General features: G+C 40.7%; 3 protein-coding genes across 6 annotated transcripts in view; all 3 read right to left on the bottom strand.

Annotated features, from left to right (window-relative positions):
- The window catches only part of LOC134076974 (deleted in malignant brain tumors 1 protein-like), a 330,477-nt gene that overhangs the window by 206,754 nt on the left and 109,748 nt on the right, over window positions 1-13,975 (bottom strand). The gene's annotated exons all lie outside the window — the stretch shown is intronic.
- On the bottom strand, window positions 4,148-5,285 carry LOC134076984 (uncharacterized). The gene is made up of 3 exons (XM_062532311.1): window positions 4,756-5,285; window positions 4,506-4,667; window positions 4,148-4,377 (listed from the first exon to the last, which is right to left on the bottom strand). Exons 1-3 carry the CDS (start codon window positions 5,099-5,101, stop codon window positions 4,280-4,282), a joined length of 606 nt encoding a protein of 201 aa, XP_062388295.1. The 5' UTR covers window positions 5,102-5,285; the 3' UTR covers window positions 4,148-4,279.
- The window catches only part of LOC134076982 (leukocyte immunoglobulin-like receptor subfamily A member 2), a 69,762-nt gene continuing 65,545 nt past the window's right edge, over window positions 9,759-13,975 (bottom strand). The window contains exon 4 of the mRNA XM_062532309.1: window positions 9,759-9,836. The gene's annotated coding sequence lies outside the window, so the exon portion shown is untranslated. The remainder of the gene's footprint in view (window positions 9,837-13,975) is intronic.

The raw sequence follows: 13,975 nt of genomic DNA, 5'->3' as shown, positions 1-13,975 counted from the left end.
GCACAGGACGTGAAAACGCCCGATTAGGCTACTACTGTAACCTCGGTACTCTGAAGGATATGAAAACGGCAGTGTTGTTTGAATGCAGTTATAGTAAGAGGCCATTACCAAAGAAATTGACTGGAAACATAACAATGCAACAAAATCCTGTGCACCAAGTTAACTAAGCAACTTTTAATTTTGTTGATAAAAGGCTTAATAGTATTCTCAATTGTGGTGAAAACTGAAAGCCATTATTGTAGAGAAAAGTAAGTATGTTAGGAAGGTATAGGTGGCATATGCCATTGAATGTCAATTTAATCAACATTCATGTTTTCCTACACCAGAGGAAGTATGATGTGTAGCAAAGGTCTTTGACCTGATGAATTCTGTGAGTCAGCAAGTTCCATGTGAAAATCTGTCCGTGAAAGCAAAGGTTGAACTTCTATAGACTTTCCAACGGGATAATAACCCTGAACACAAAGCTGAGACAACAAAATAGTGGCTTAGGGTAACCTATGGGAATGTCCATGAGTGGCCCATCCAAATCGCAACTTTAGCCCAATCTAAAAAGGCATGAAACGATTAACATGACATGGAAGAAAAGAATATGGGTTGTCCATCAAATGTTTGACCTCCTTAGCCGAGACTAGTTTCTTAGGAAATAATTAGAACAGCTATGTGAAGTGCTGGCACAGAGCTACAGAGCCTAAAATATTGTTTAATTATTATTATTTCTCCCAGATAACACGCATCCCTCTAGGTCACTTGATGTGACTTAGAACCACAACTGAGCCCTAACATCAGGTCTTGTGAAGCTTTGTGCAAAAGACCATTATTTGCCAATGTATGCTGCGTTTTGCAAAATGCAGATGGAAACTCCCCATAGGTCTTTTGGTTACCCAAAATACATACAGAAAATAAAAGCCTCACTGTGTGGCAACCACAAGGTGTAGAAACATAATCCTTGTCTCAAATGAAAGGTAGTGTAGCAGTATGGTATACTGTGGGCACCATCAGGTAGGCTACCCCTGCTGATTGTCAAACAATTAGTTGTCAGCCAATTGTGGTGCACGGTTGTTTTTATAAAAGCCAGGTGGCAGTGTGTTTTAACGTGTGACTGACACAGAGTGCAAGCCCTGCTTCCTGGTTCTCCCAGATCTTCTACTGTGGGTCTGCTGTCTGGAAGATGCTAGCTTGCGTAGCGCAGTTGGCGATCACCAGCTGGAGTGGGTGGAACGCTGTTGGGTGCTACCTGAATGGGTTGCTGCCTCCCCTTCGGGGCTGCAAGTTGATGTTAACGGAACTACAATAACACCCCCGCTCATGTGAAGGGAACACTGCTGCTTTGCCGACCCCTGCTTTGCCTGCTGTTGTGTGTCGCTTGGCCTAGCTTGATGCGCTATCCGAGCCAATTGACTGGTTTAGTGTCAATGTGCGCCACTTGTTGGACTGTTGAGTGTATGTGCGGTTATGTGTACGTCTGTCTTCCACACTGGTAATCGTCTAGCGAGATGGCTGCGACCTCTCCGAATTATGTGTTTATGTACAGTATGTAGCTTGTGTCAATCTTTTTGTATATTCGTGTGTCATTCATTTTAGTTCTGTCTTCCCTACTTCCCCAGGAGCTGAGCGCCAAAGGTGGAGGGGCAGTACTTGTGGTGGTGGCGTCCCTTTTTCAGTGTGTCAACTCACTTAAATCATGTTGCTGTGCTGCTGTGCATATGAACTTTGAGCACGTGTGCCTTTGGGTGATTCTGCATTGGATGTAACTTGCCCCAGATAGCCTCCTCCACTGGTAAGCCTCAGTGTCCTCCTCCCTGTGTGTGTGTGTGTGTGTGTTTGTGTAAATAAAAACATATTATTATGGACCCACGTCTCTCTATTTAGTAAAACGAACTTGTGTGCCGTTAGTAAACCTGGTTAACATTGAAGCAATATTCCTCTGGGTGAAATTCCCAGAGTGGCGTAGTCAGGCTATCCAAAATACTGCTCTTGCCACAGTAGCACTGAGGCTTCTTGTTGGTTCTTGTTGGTTCTGATATAGAATGATGACTACACAAAATATGGAATAATTACACTTCTCTATTTCTGCCATATTTTGTTGGTTCAATGGGTGTGTACAGTATAAGATGGACTATACACCTGCACAACTAATACTGGATAAAACAAAATGAATATTCAATTTATATGAGATTCCTGTGAATATTTCACCCAATATGCTGTATCTACTGTAGTTATTGCTTAGGATACACACTGCAGCTAGAGGGTAGGGAAGCCCCAAATATCGGAGAAGGGGGTGGAGGGCATTTCTTTATACCGATCGATTGAGACATAGTAAGATTAATCTGACCATGTAAAGCACTTTACACATTGTATATGACAAATGTTGTCATGTATGGATTCCCAAGAGTCCAAGCTTTCAAATGGTGTATAATATTAATATGTTACATAGCAATAGGGTGCATATATTTGTTTTAGAATGTTGGGTGGAGGTGGGGGAGCAGAGTAGGTGTGCCATGGAGGGTTCCATACCATTTGCCTTTAGTGTTGATGGGGAGATACCATTTTGGCAAAATACTGCCCACTGCTGGACATTAATGGGTCTGCATGTAATTCACAGTGGATTCTACAGTAACAGAGTTTAAAGGAATAGTTCGGAATTTTGGACATAGGACCTCATTTCCAACTTTACCGAGGTGATATAGGTCGGTGGAGACCGTTTTTATCGCGTTTAGCCCCTTCCTTCAGTTGTAGCGTCCCCCTTTGCTAACGCTGGTTTTGAGCTAAAGCATTTCTACGGTAACATCAGTCTGACATCAACAACAGTCTTGCTCACTCCACCGCACACCCGAGACAAGTCAATTAAAACGTCAGACTATCGATATACATGTCCGTGTTGATAGAATAATTTTAGAAATAAAACTAACCTTGCAACTCAATGATTTATTACATTTTGAGGGACTAGTTTCTCAATATCAATCCGCCACTGCCATACAGGGAACAAAGTAGGCTATTGCAATGCGATGCAAGGTTAGTTTTATTTCTAACATTGTTCTATCAACACAGTCATGTGCATCGATAGTCTGAAGTTATAAATTATTTGTTTCGGGTGTTCTGTGGAGTGTTTTCAGTGGCAGGCTGGATGTTACCGTTGACTTGCGTTATCTCGGCACCTAGGTTAGCACGAGATGAACGCTGCAACTCAAGGAAGGGCAGAAATTCACTGAAAATGGTCTTCACCGACCTATATCATCCCGACTAAGTTGGAAATTAGGTCCTATGTCCAAAATTCCGAACTATTGCTTTAATCACATCTCCTCCTCCTGAAATCATTCCCCTAGTTAATGTCTGGATACAGGTGAATTGGTGAGCTGAAAACAATCATACGTTGTGCATTGATACAATGAAATGTTTAAATGTTAGCAAATTTTAAAAAAGAAATAAAAGAAAAAAACTTGAAAAGGGTGACACATAAACTGAATTACTTTATTTATCTTCGGTATCAAAGCTTCCATTTATTGTGAGCAAAAAGAATGACTTTGAAACAATACACTGATGATTTAGATAAATAGTATTCAATTATCATAACCAGAGTGTAAGGTACAATCAGATCTCACCTTAGCACAATATTATCCTGAAAAATGAGTTATATAGAGAATATATAATACAGTTGTGCACACAAGTTGACCATGCTAAAGTTGATTAAAAGAGGAATAAAAAAAATCGTCTTATTGCCTTAATTAAAGAAATGAGGACAAATCCAACCTTTAAAGACGCCAATTTTCTTTGTAAATGAATAATGTTTTGTAAAGAAATAAATGTCCCTCCTTAAAATACAGGAGACATACAGTAAGTATACGGTACACCCCTTATGTTAAATTCCCTTAGAGGCAGGCAGATTTATATTTTAAAAGACCAGTTCATTTCATGGATCTAGGATACTATGCATCCTGATAAAGTTCCCTTGGCCTTGGGAATTAAAATAGCCCCACATCATCACATACCCTCAGAGGTTGGCATGGGGTACTTTCCACAAGATAACCTCTCAATGCAAATTAAACCCGCTAGGCTAATATAAATAAATATAATTAAACTATGCCCATTTCTAGGTATGGTGATGATGTGGAGCTATTTTAACTCCAAAGACCAAGGGAACTTTATCAGGATGGATGCATTACAAAAAACCCTAACTTTTAACATGAATAAAAACACAGCATCAGACAGGTGGGGCGCAATCACAACGAATCACGGAAGCAAAAGCACAGATCGTTACCCTCACATATATACTGTGGTCTGCTTAAGATGCAAATTCAACTTCTTCCTCCAGCTGAGATGGTATCTGCTCTGCCTTCACTGGCTCTGTTGGCTTTGGTACTTCAAATGACGTCATCGGCCCTAGGGTTAAGGACAAACAACAATAATGTTATTGCCATAGTCTTTCTATTAGCATATTAATTACCTGGTCCATATGCCATATGGACCAGGTATACCATATGATTTATTATAGTAGAGTGGGTGCTCACAGTATTCGTCATTGATCACATATACATGCTGTGTCGTGTTTTTCTTCCACAGCAACACTGAGCACAGGACTATCACAAGGAGCAACAGCCCAAGTGCTGCCCCATAGACCACAGAGGGATGTACAGATGCTATATGGTGAGACCACTCCATCCACGTCAGTGCTGGAGAGCAAACGGCATATGTCACAAAAGAAAAACAAAGTATCATAACAATGTGATTTAACACACAGGGAGTGTTTCTATACTGTACCTCTTATGATCACACAAAGCACATCTGTTTTTCCGGAGGTGAACACACGTGCAGACAGAGTGACCTCATAGAAGCAGCTGTAGTTCCCTGAATGGAAAAAGTCTGCTTCAGGAAAGTCGAAAGAGGCAGAGTGATTGACCGCCTGCTCAGTCCAGATCTCCGCTGACCCATCAGAGGTGAGGTGGAAAGAGCCTCCTTGGTACTGCGGCTTGGTGGAGCAGACGATGGAGAAGCTTTGGCCCCAGGGGACCTCTGGGCCGTTGGGCCCTAAGACCAGCTCTCCCTCTGGGGCACTCACAGAGATGATGGGCTGTGACAGGGACACTGGAGGACATAAAACACACATCTCGCCATGTATACAAGTTCAAGTTTATTGTCATATACTTGATAAAGATGGCAATCATATACCATTGTTAGATTCACAGTCAACTTCACAGAGTCAAGTCTTAAAGGTTGGAAACTTGGCGGAGGAAATAATCAGGCAATTTATGGTAGAGTTCATAATACAATGCACCGTCACATGGTTCCCAAGGCCTTTGGAGAACAGCCGTTACAGTTTTTTCCAATCGTTTACACACTAAAATCAAGATTAACAGACAGTTAACAATACTTAACACTTAAGAAGCAAAACGCCTGCGCAGAGTAGTACAACAGTATGCACAAATTCAGCTTCACACTTTTTGCGAAACATTACACACAGTGAATGTCAAAACGTAAAACACATTTTCACACCTTAGACACAGATAAAGATTGTTAGGTACTTCCTTGTCATTATAAAGCCCTGGCTTGCCAATGACCACACCAATGAACAAATTGAATAATCACATCCACCAGGTGTGTAAGCACACATGTGCAAAATTGAAAACGCAGCACTCAGGTGTGTTATGCTCGATCCTCGAGGGGCGTTCCCACTGATCTATAACTAACACTGGATAGACTATCCCATTGTTTTCGCCCCATCATTCACTATGTCGATCAGTGAGGATCGAGGCCAGAGGAGCGAGGGAGGACGTATAAAAGCCCAAATGAGAGGCACCCATAGCCTGTGATGTGGTGAACTCTTATGGCCTGATCCAGCTAGACAGAGAGATTATTAGAGTATTATGTATTGTTGTTACTTGTTTGTATTGTTGCTTTAGATTTTCTTCAGTGACTGTAAGTGTACAGTACTTTTTGTTTGTGTACAGATTTTTATTTTTCTACACTTTACAGTAGCAAGAACTATAATTTTGGCATTTTCTGTTGATTGACTTGTCACTGTAACTGAACATATGGTTCAGTGAAAGAAATAAATATTGTCTGCAGCATCAGTTTTGTGCATTGCTTGATGAGGGTTCATCAAAATATTTTTGTCATCTAAATTATCCTAATGCTCTCAAACAATATGTCTGAATACGATCCATATAGGGTTTTTACAGATGTGTTTTGAATTTATTGTGTTGGTGTGTATAAGATAGCGACAGTGTGGAATCATTCAAAGAATGTGTTAGTGATATGAGAACAGTATAAGGTTTTATCAATGTGTTTATTGTTTTGACAGAAATATTTCATTTTGCTAACAATCTGTTATGTTCTGCTGATTGGGTGTTGTGTTTGGTTAATTGTGTGATATGTTTAGACAAAAAGAGCCCCGTTTTCAAAATTGTGTGTAAACGATTGGAAAAAACTGTAAAACAACATTGTAGACCTTCCACCATACTTTATACTTTGCATCCTACCATGTATTCTTTCAACTAGAGCACTTACAGTAACACAGGTAATATCACTAATTAACTGATCTACCTGACTGGCAATTAGATGAGCTGGTTTACTAAAGGTTGGATCAAATACTTGGAAGGACTTTTATTTCCTGAACCCCCGGACGTACTCCTCAGGACATGCTTGTATTCCAAACCCATCTTGTTTTTGCTGCTAAAATGCTGAATATCCATTTTATATGACCGTAGATGACAATTCCTGGCAAAGTCCATTTTTTTCCCTGGCATGCCCTCTAGGTAATCAATGAGAATGTAGTTCATAGCTGACATGGTGACCCCAAAGATGATACTTTACTGGCTGGGGGCACCTGCACCGTATGCCGGCGACCCGAGTTCGATTCCCGCCCCGTGGTCCTTTCCAGATCCCACCCCAACTCTCTCTCATACTCACTTCCTGTCTGTCTCTCTACTGTCCTGTCCAATTAAAGGCATAAAAAGCCCCAAAAATATACTTTAAAAAAAAATAAATAATAAAAAAAATTATGCTTTTCCCTGAAACTCTACTGTAACCTTATGGATTTTATTTTACTACAGTAGGTACAGTAGATGAAACTACAAATTAGTGTCTAAATAACTGTAGGTAGATACAAGAGTAACTTTTTTTTTTCCGAAGCCTTTCTCTGACTTGCAATGGTCAATACAATGGCCAAAACTCTTATTTGTATAGTGTATTGTCTGAAGTACAGTATAAAGACAAATTCTTACCCACTACAGTGAAGCTGATGGCCTCACTGCGAGAGGAGGTGAAATCACGACCAGAAACTCTTGTTTGATACCGGCAGTAGTAGGATCCTCCATGGGCAAAGTCCACCTGACGGATGGTGAAAACAGCAGAGGTTCCTGAGGCTGCCTTTGTCTCTCTATAGGACCCAGAGAGCTGCTGTAGGTTGAATGTCCCACCCAGGTACTGAGTGGAGATGGAACAGCTCATCTGGACTTGCTGACCCCAAGATGAATTTCTTTCCGTTTGAAGTGTGAGAACTGGTTTAGGCAGTGTAACTGGGATATGAAAATTGAGGACATGTTAAAAAATGACCACACTACAAATCATATCTAATCTATGCATTTTCTCCAAATTGTCCTTGTCAACCTAAGAAATCTTAAGAAATGCAGTAAAGTCCAGTTCATGATATCTAAGATTTCTTTGTTGAAAAAAAGAGGAATCCATCCTGTAGACCTACTAAGACTTAACAAGCATTGTGGGTCACATTATCACTCCACTGTAAATTCCTGGGAGAATGAAAATCACTAAAATTCAGTGCTGAAGGAAAGAAAATTGCTGGTTAAACCTAAACAGCCTATGAACATGGTATCTTGCCGGATATACATGTAAAACTCATAGCTTGAAAAGTGATACATGACAAGCTACCACAATTCATCAACATCTCACCGTGCACAGAGAAGCTGACAGAATCACTGCGAGAGGAGGTGAAATCACGACCAGACACTCGTGTTTGATACCGGCAGTAGTAGGATCCTCCATGGGCAAAGTCCACCTGACGGATGGTGAAAACAGCAGAGGTTCCTGAGGCTGCCTTTGTCTCTCTATAGGACCCAGAGAGCTGCTGTAGGGTGAATGTCCCACCCAGGTACTGAGTGGAGATGGAACAACTCATCTGGACTTGCTGACCCCAAGATGAATTTCTTTCCGTTTGAAGTGTGAGAACTGGTTTAGGCAGTGTAACTGGGATATGAAAATTGAGGACATGTTAAAAAATTACCACACTACAAATCATATATAATCTATGCATATTGTCTAAATTGTCCTTGACAACCTAGTCTGAGCGTTCCCATCCTGCCTTGCGCGGTGATTTTATTCACGCTGCTAATGAAGTCTGGAAACTACTGCCCTAATTTTTGACTGAGATAAGGGACCAATCAAAGAACAGGGGGGAAAGCAAGACGATGATGAGCTATGCACAGACACATTTGATAGAGATCCGTGGCGCCCAATGAACGGATCTGGGCGCCATTTTCAAATATGAAAAAATGAACGTCTGGTTGCCAGGTAGACTCTAGCCAGGCTATTGTCAACCTAAAAAATCTTTTGGACTGCAGCATAGTCTACTCCATGACATCTAAAAAAATTTTGTTGGAAAAAATAGATAAATCCATCTTGTAGACCTACTAAGACTTAACAAGGATTGCGGATGACAATATCCCTCAACTATAAATTCCTGGGAGATTGAAAATCACTAAAATGCAGTGCTGAAGGATAGAAAATAGCTGGTTAAACCTAAACAACCTATAAACATATCTTGCTGGATACCCAAACTATGTACATGTAGTTTCAAAAGTGATACATGACATAAGCTACCACAATTAATCAACATCTCACCGTGCACAGAGAAGCTGACAGAATCACTGCGAGAGGAGGTGAAATCATGACCAGACACTCGTTTTCGATACTGGCAGTAGTAGGGTCCTCCATGGGCAAAGTCCACCTGACGGATGGTGAAAACTGCAGAGGCTCCTGAGGTTGCCTTTGTCTCTCTATAGGACCCAGAGAGCTGCTGTAGGGTGAATGTCCCACCCAGGAACTGAGTGGAGATGGAGCAGCTCATCTGGACTTGCTGACCCCAAGATGAATTTCTTTCCGTTTGAAGGATGAGATCTGGTTTCGGCAGTGTAACTAGGATATGAAGAATTGGGGACGTTAAAAAAATGACCACACTACAAATCATATCTAGTCTATGCATTTTCTCCAAATTGTCCTTGTCAACCTAAGAAATCTTAAGGAATGCAGTAAAGTCCAGTTCATGATATCTAAGATTTTTTTGCTGAAAAAAAAAAAAAAATCCCCCCTGTATAGACCTGTCCTAAGACTTAACAAGCATTGCGGGTTACATAATCACTCCTCTGTAAATTCCTGGGAGAATGAAAATCATTCAAATGCAGTGCTGAAGGAAAGAAAATAGCTGCTTAAACCTAAACAACATAAACATACAGTATCTTGCCGGATATAAAACCCAAACTATGTAGCTTGAAAAGTGATACATGACAAGCTACCACAATTCATCAACATCTCACCCTGCACAGAGAAGCTGACAGAATCACTGCGAGAAGAGGTGAAATCACGACCAGACACTCGTGTTTGATACCGGCAGTAGTAGGATCCTCCATGGGCAAAGTCCACCTGACGGATGGTCAAAACAGCAGAGGTTCCTGAGGCTGCCTTTGTCTCTCTATAGGACCCAGAGAGCTGCTGTAGGGTGAATGTCCCACCCAGGTACTGAGTGGAGATGGAGCAGTTCATCTGCACAGGCTGACCCCAAGATGAATTTCTTTCCGTTCCAAGTATGAGAACTGGTTTGGGCAGTGTAACTGGGAAGAAAAACAATAAAGAACATTAGTTTCCTCGTCTATCAGAGAAATTCATCTCTAAGAATTCCAGATTCTCTGCTTTCTTCATGTTCATCCGTAACCTGCGTTGTGTTGACTGCACAGATCAACACTGCACTGGCCTGAAATCAAACCTGCAACTCACAGCACCTCAGAATGGGAGTCAAGTGTGCTAGCATCTAAGGTAAACCGATAGGGTGCTAGCTCTCTCTTCATCTAACCTTTTTAAAGCATTAGGAGGGAGGTGTATCTAACATCCAAACTGCACATTCACGTGCTAGCTGGCTACCATTCCACATGTAGTCAATCTGTAAAGATTCATGGTCAACTACTCAATATCAAGTAATATTTTACTTGTACAATGCTGACATGCCCATTACACTTATTTAGAAAGTATCGGCTAGCTAGTTACACAACTAACACAAATAACTCACAATTTTGTCATAATGTAATGCAGCATTTTAACAAATCCAACAAAGCTGAGCTGTATAAGGCCACCATGCATAGCAATTTCAGTAGTAAAAGACATCACTGATTCACACAATGGCTATGCCACCCTATTAGAATACTACTTAAAAAAAAATGTTAAGGAGAAGATAGAAACAGCTCATTATGACGAAAGAAGTTGTGAGAAATATTTTGAAAAGCAAAACAAAGAAATTTGAGTAGAAGCATATGATGCAAGCTACCCCAATTCATCAACATCTCACCCTGCACAGAGAAGCTGATAGATTCACTGAGAGAGGAGATGAAATCACGACCAGACACTCTTGTTTGATACTGGCAGTAGTAGGATCCTCCATGGGCAAAGTCCACCTGACGGATGGTGAAAACAGCAGAGGTTCCTGAGGCTGCCTTTGTCTCTCTATAGGACCCAGAGAGCTGCTGTAGGGTGAATGTCCCACCCAGGTACTGAGTGGAGATGGAGCAGCTCATCTGGACTTGCTGACCCCAAGATGAATTTCTCTCCGTTTGAAGGGTGAGAACTGGTTTAGGCAGTGTAACTGAGAAATTAACAATAGAGGACAAACAGTATGTTAAAAAAAAAATTACACTCTACAACTCATAGCTAAGCAATGCAGATCTTGAAATTGTCTATGTCATTAGGACATCTTTAAAAATGCATCACAGTCAACGTTATGACACCTAAGATTTTTTTAGTTGAAAAAAAAAAATCCAACCTGTAGACCTACTAAGACTTTACAAGCATTGTGGGTCACATTATCACTCCATTATAAATTCCAGTTTGTAAATCACTTAAAATGCAGTGCTGAAGGAAGGAAAATAGCTGGTTAAACCTAAACAACATATGAACATATCTTGCCGGATATAAAACCCAAACCATGTAGCTTCAAAAGTGATACATGATATAAGCCACAGCAATTCATCAACATCTCACCCTGCACAGAGAAGCTGACTGAATCACTGCGAGAGGAGGTGAAGTTACGACCAGACACTCGTGTTTGATACTGGCAGTAGTAGGATCCTCCATGGGCAAAGTCCACCTGACGGATGGTGAAAACAGCAGAGGTTCCTGAGGCTGCCTTTCTCTCTCTATAGGACCCAGAGAGCTGCTGTAGGGTGAATGTCCCACCCAGGTACTGAGTGGAGATGGAGCAGCTCATCTGGACTTGCTGACCCCAAGATGAATTTCTTTCCGTTTGAAGAATAAGAACAGGTTTCCGCAGTGTAACTGGAAAATTAACAATTGAGGACAAACAGTATTTTTTTAAAAAAAACAACAGCCTACAACTCATATCTAAGCTTTGTTTATTCTCTAAATTGCCCTGGTCAATCTAGGAAATCTTAAGAGACACAGCAAAGTCAACTTTATGACATTCAAGAACTTTTTGGTGGAAAAAAACTAAACCCACTCTATAGACCGACTAAGATTTCACTCAGAATTGCAGGTCACATTAACACTCAGAAAAGGCTGCTCTATAAATTCCTAGCAGAGTGAATACCTCTAAAATGTAGTGGTGAAAGAAAGCAAATAGCTGGTTACACCCAGAGCCATAGATAGAGTTGCGACACTCTTTGAAGTCGCCGCCGCGCCGTCACGTGGTTCATGTACGCTACAACAGTTCTTAACAGCCCTGGCGCTGCCATGTTATTTCTATGGGACAGACAGCAATGATCACGGGAAACATCGAAACAAACCAAACACGAGTTCAATTTGAAGTGCTATGACGTGGGTTAGCATGTTTACATTAGTGCCCATGACATATCGCAAGTTTGCTCTGCAAACATCGTTCTGAAATATAGTCTATTCTGTGGTAGCTGACACTGCCATTTAGCCTACCTCTCGGCATCAGCTCCATTCCTGGTTCCGTGATTTGCCTGTTTGTCGTCATGCATAACTTACATTGTTGAAATGTATGTATTTTGTATCCAATGTTACCGTGGGTATTTGAGATGTTCAGTGTCCTCTCCAGTTATTTTGATGAGATGAAGGTGGCCACCCTAACTATAAAGGCCTACACACCCACAGCCTTCACAATTTTAGGAGTAGGCTAAGCCATGAACATCTAGCAAATAATATATGGCAACCAGTAACAGGTTATACGTTAAAAGTTAGATCAATGCAGTCAATCTGTTAATTTGTTTATTTTAAGGAATAGCCTAAATATGGCCACCACACAGCCTTAGTAATATTTTCAGATTAAGTCATAAACATATAAAAATACATTAACAAAGAACGATAAATAACAGCCAAAATGTTAAAAGTGTGTATGTTAAAGTTAAGTTTGTTCAAAAGTTCGTTCAGGACACCCACTGTTTCGATAACATTGTAACTCAATAAGCAATCATCTGTTTCAAGAAAGCACTTAGAACAGCATAAAAAGGATGACACATTTTGAGTTTTCAATACATTTGTTTATTACATTTTCAATGTGTGGAACAAGTGTGTTTTAACAACATCAAGAACAGGAATAGGCTACACACAGAAAAGGCGTAAGGGAGATATGGTGAGACTGCAATATAAAAAGGAGGGTTAACACCCATTTATATTTTCAAAGACATTCTGAAAAACATCAGATTCCCAAATCTGAACAACCGTACCGTGTGTGAACAACTAAAGACATTCATGTGCACATGTAGCACATTTGGCTGGAGGTGTGACAGGAGGTGTTGGAGATGCTGAGGTTGGAAGGGTCCCTTCGTTTGGACCTAAACCATAAAAAATGACCTTCTCTGATAATTTCAGTCAATACTACACACCCGTCTTGTCCTCTGCATTGGTCCTAGGCAAGAACAGGCACAGTGGAAAATGGAGAGAGCAGGTAAAAGTCAGTGTATACTTGGTACAATACATTCACAGATGCCACATCAAGGTATTAGCATAAACAAAAGCAAAAGGCCAGCAAGAGTTTTACATACCCATACACGGCCGACCCCTTCAAGGTTGGTTGGGGGTGCCACACCTTATAACTTTTATAACACCAATGATTCCCAACAATATCTTTCATAGTTATTTTGAGAATAAAAAGCTGACAGGCTATAAGAAATCACTGCACTTTAGCCATTGCATTCATCAACACAAGGAGACTTTTCTTATTGTAATAAGAACAATACTGAGGGTAATCAGTAACTGACTTTGTGAGGAATGCCAGCATGCTGTACAGACAACAATGACTGTGCTGACAGCAAATGTAGTGTACTGCTACAACTGAAGGAGTTTAAGAGAGGTACCCTTTACTGTCCATTGCAGGAGGCCTTCAATATCATCAGTAAAGTGGAGCAGTTGGTCCGGGCAAGGACGACCGAATCCCTTATGGTGTCAACCAAAGCAGTGGCACTGCTACAGAGAGAGATTAACAGCAACACTAACAGCAAAACACTGCCTCAAAAGGCTATTTTGTAGTTGAAAGTTTTAAATGTGAAAAAACAAACTATAGGCCTACATTTGTAGGCTATACAATGTAAAGTATAGTCACAACAATGGTAAAACAAAAATAATAAAAAATAAAACATAATTGCACAAAATGAGACATTTTTAAAGTTGAAAAGTTGTCCAATGGCTGATACTTTTCAGTCCTCCTAAACTGCCTGCTTTGCATTGATCTCGACCGAGCCGAAATTACGTTTCAATTCGTCAGTGAACTTGCACTTGCGTTTCG

Source organism: Sardina pilchardus, chromosome 3 (genome assembly GCF_963854185.1).
Source record: "Sardina pilchardus chromosome 3, fSarPil1.1, whole genome shotgun sequence".
NCBI classification, from domain to species: domain Eukaryota; kingdom Metazoa; phylum Chordata; class Actinopteri; order Clupeiformes; family Clupeidae; genus Sardina; species Sardina pilchardus.
This window is presented reverse-complemented; position numbering and strand designations above follow the sequence as displayed.

Excerpts from the sequence above, each read along its gene's own strand:
- LOC134076984 (XM_062532311.1), bottom strand. The coding sequence starts at position 5,101 with ATGTGTGTTTTATGTCCTCCAGTGTCCCTGTCACAGCCCATCATCTCT. Across the intron at positions 4,668-4,755 it reads GCTTTGTGTGATCATAAGAG|CACTGACGTGGATGGAGTGG; the intron begins GTACAGTATAGA and ends TTTGCTCTCCAG. Across the intron at positions 4,378-4,505 it reads TGTGATCAATGACGAATACT|GGCCGATGACGTCATTTGAA; the intron begins GTGAGCACCCAC and ends CCTTAACCCTAG.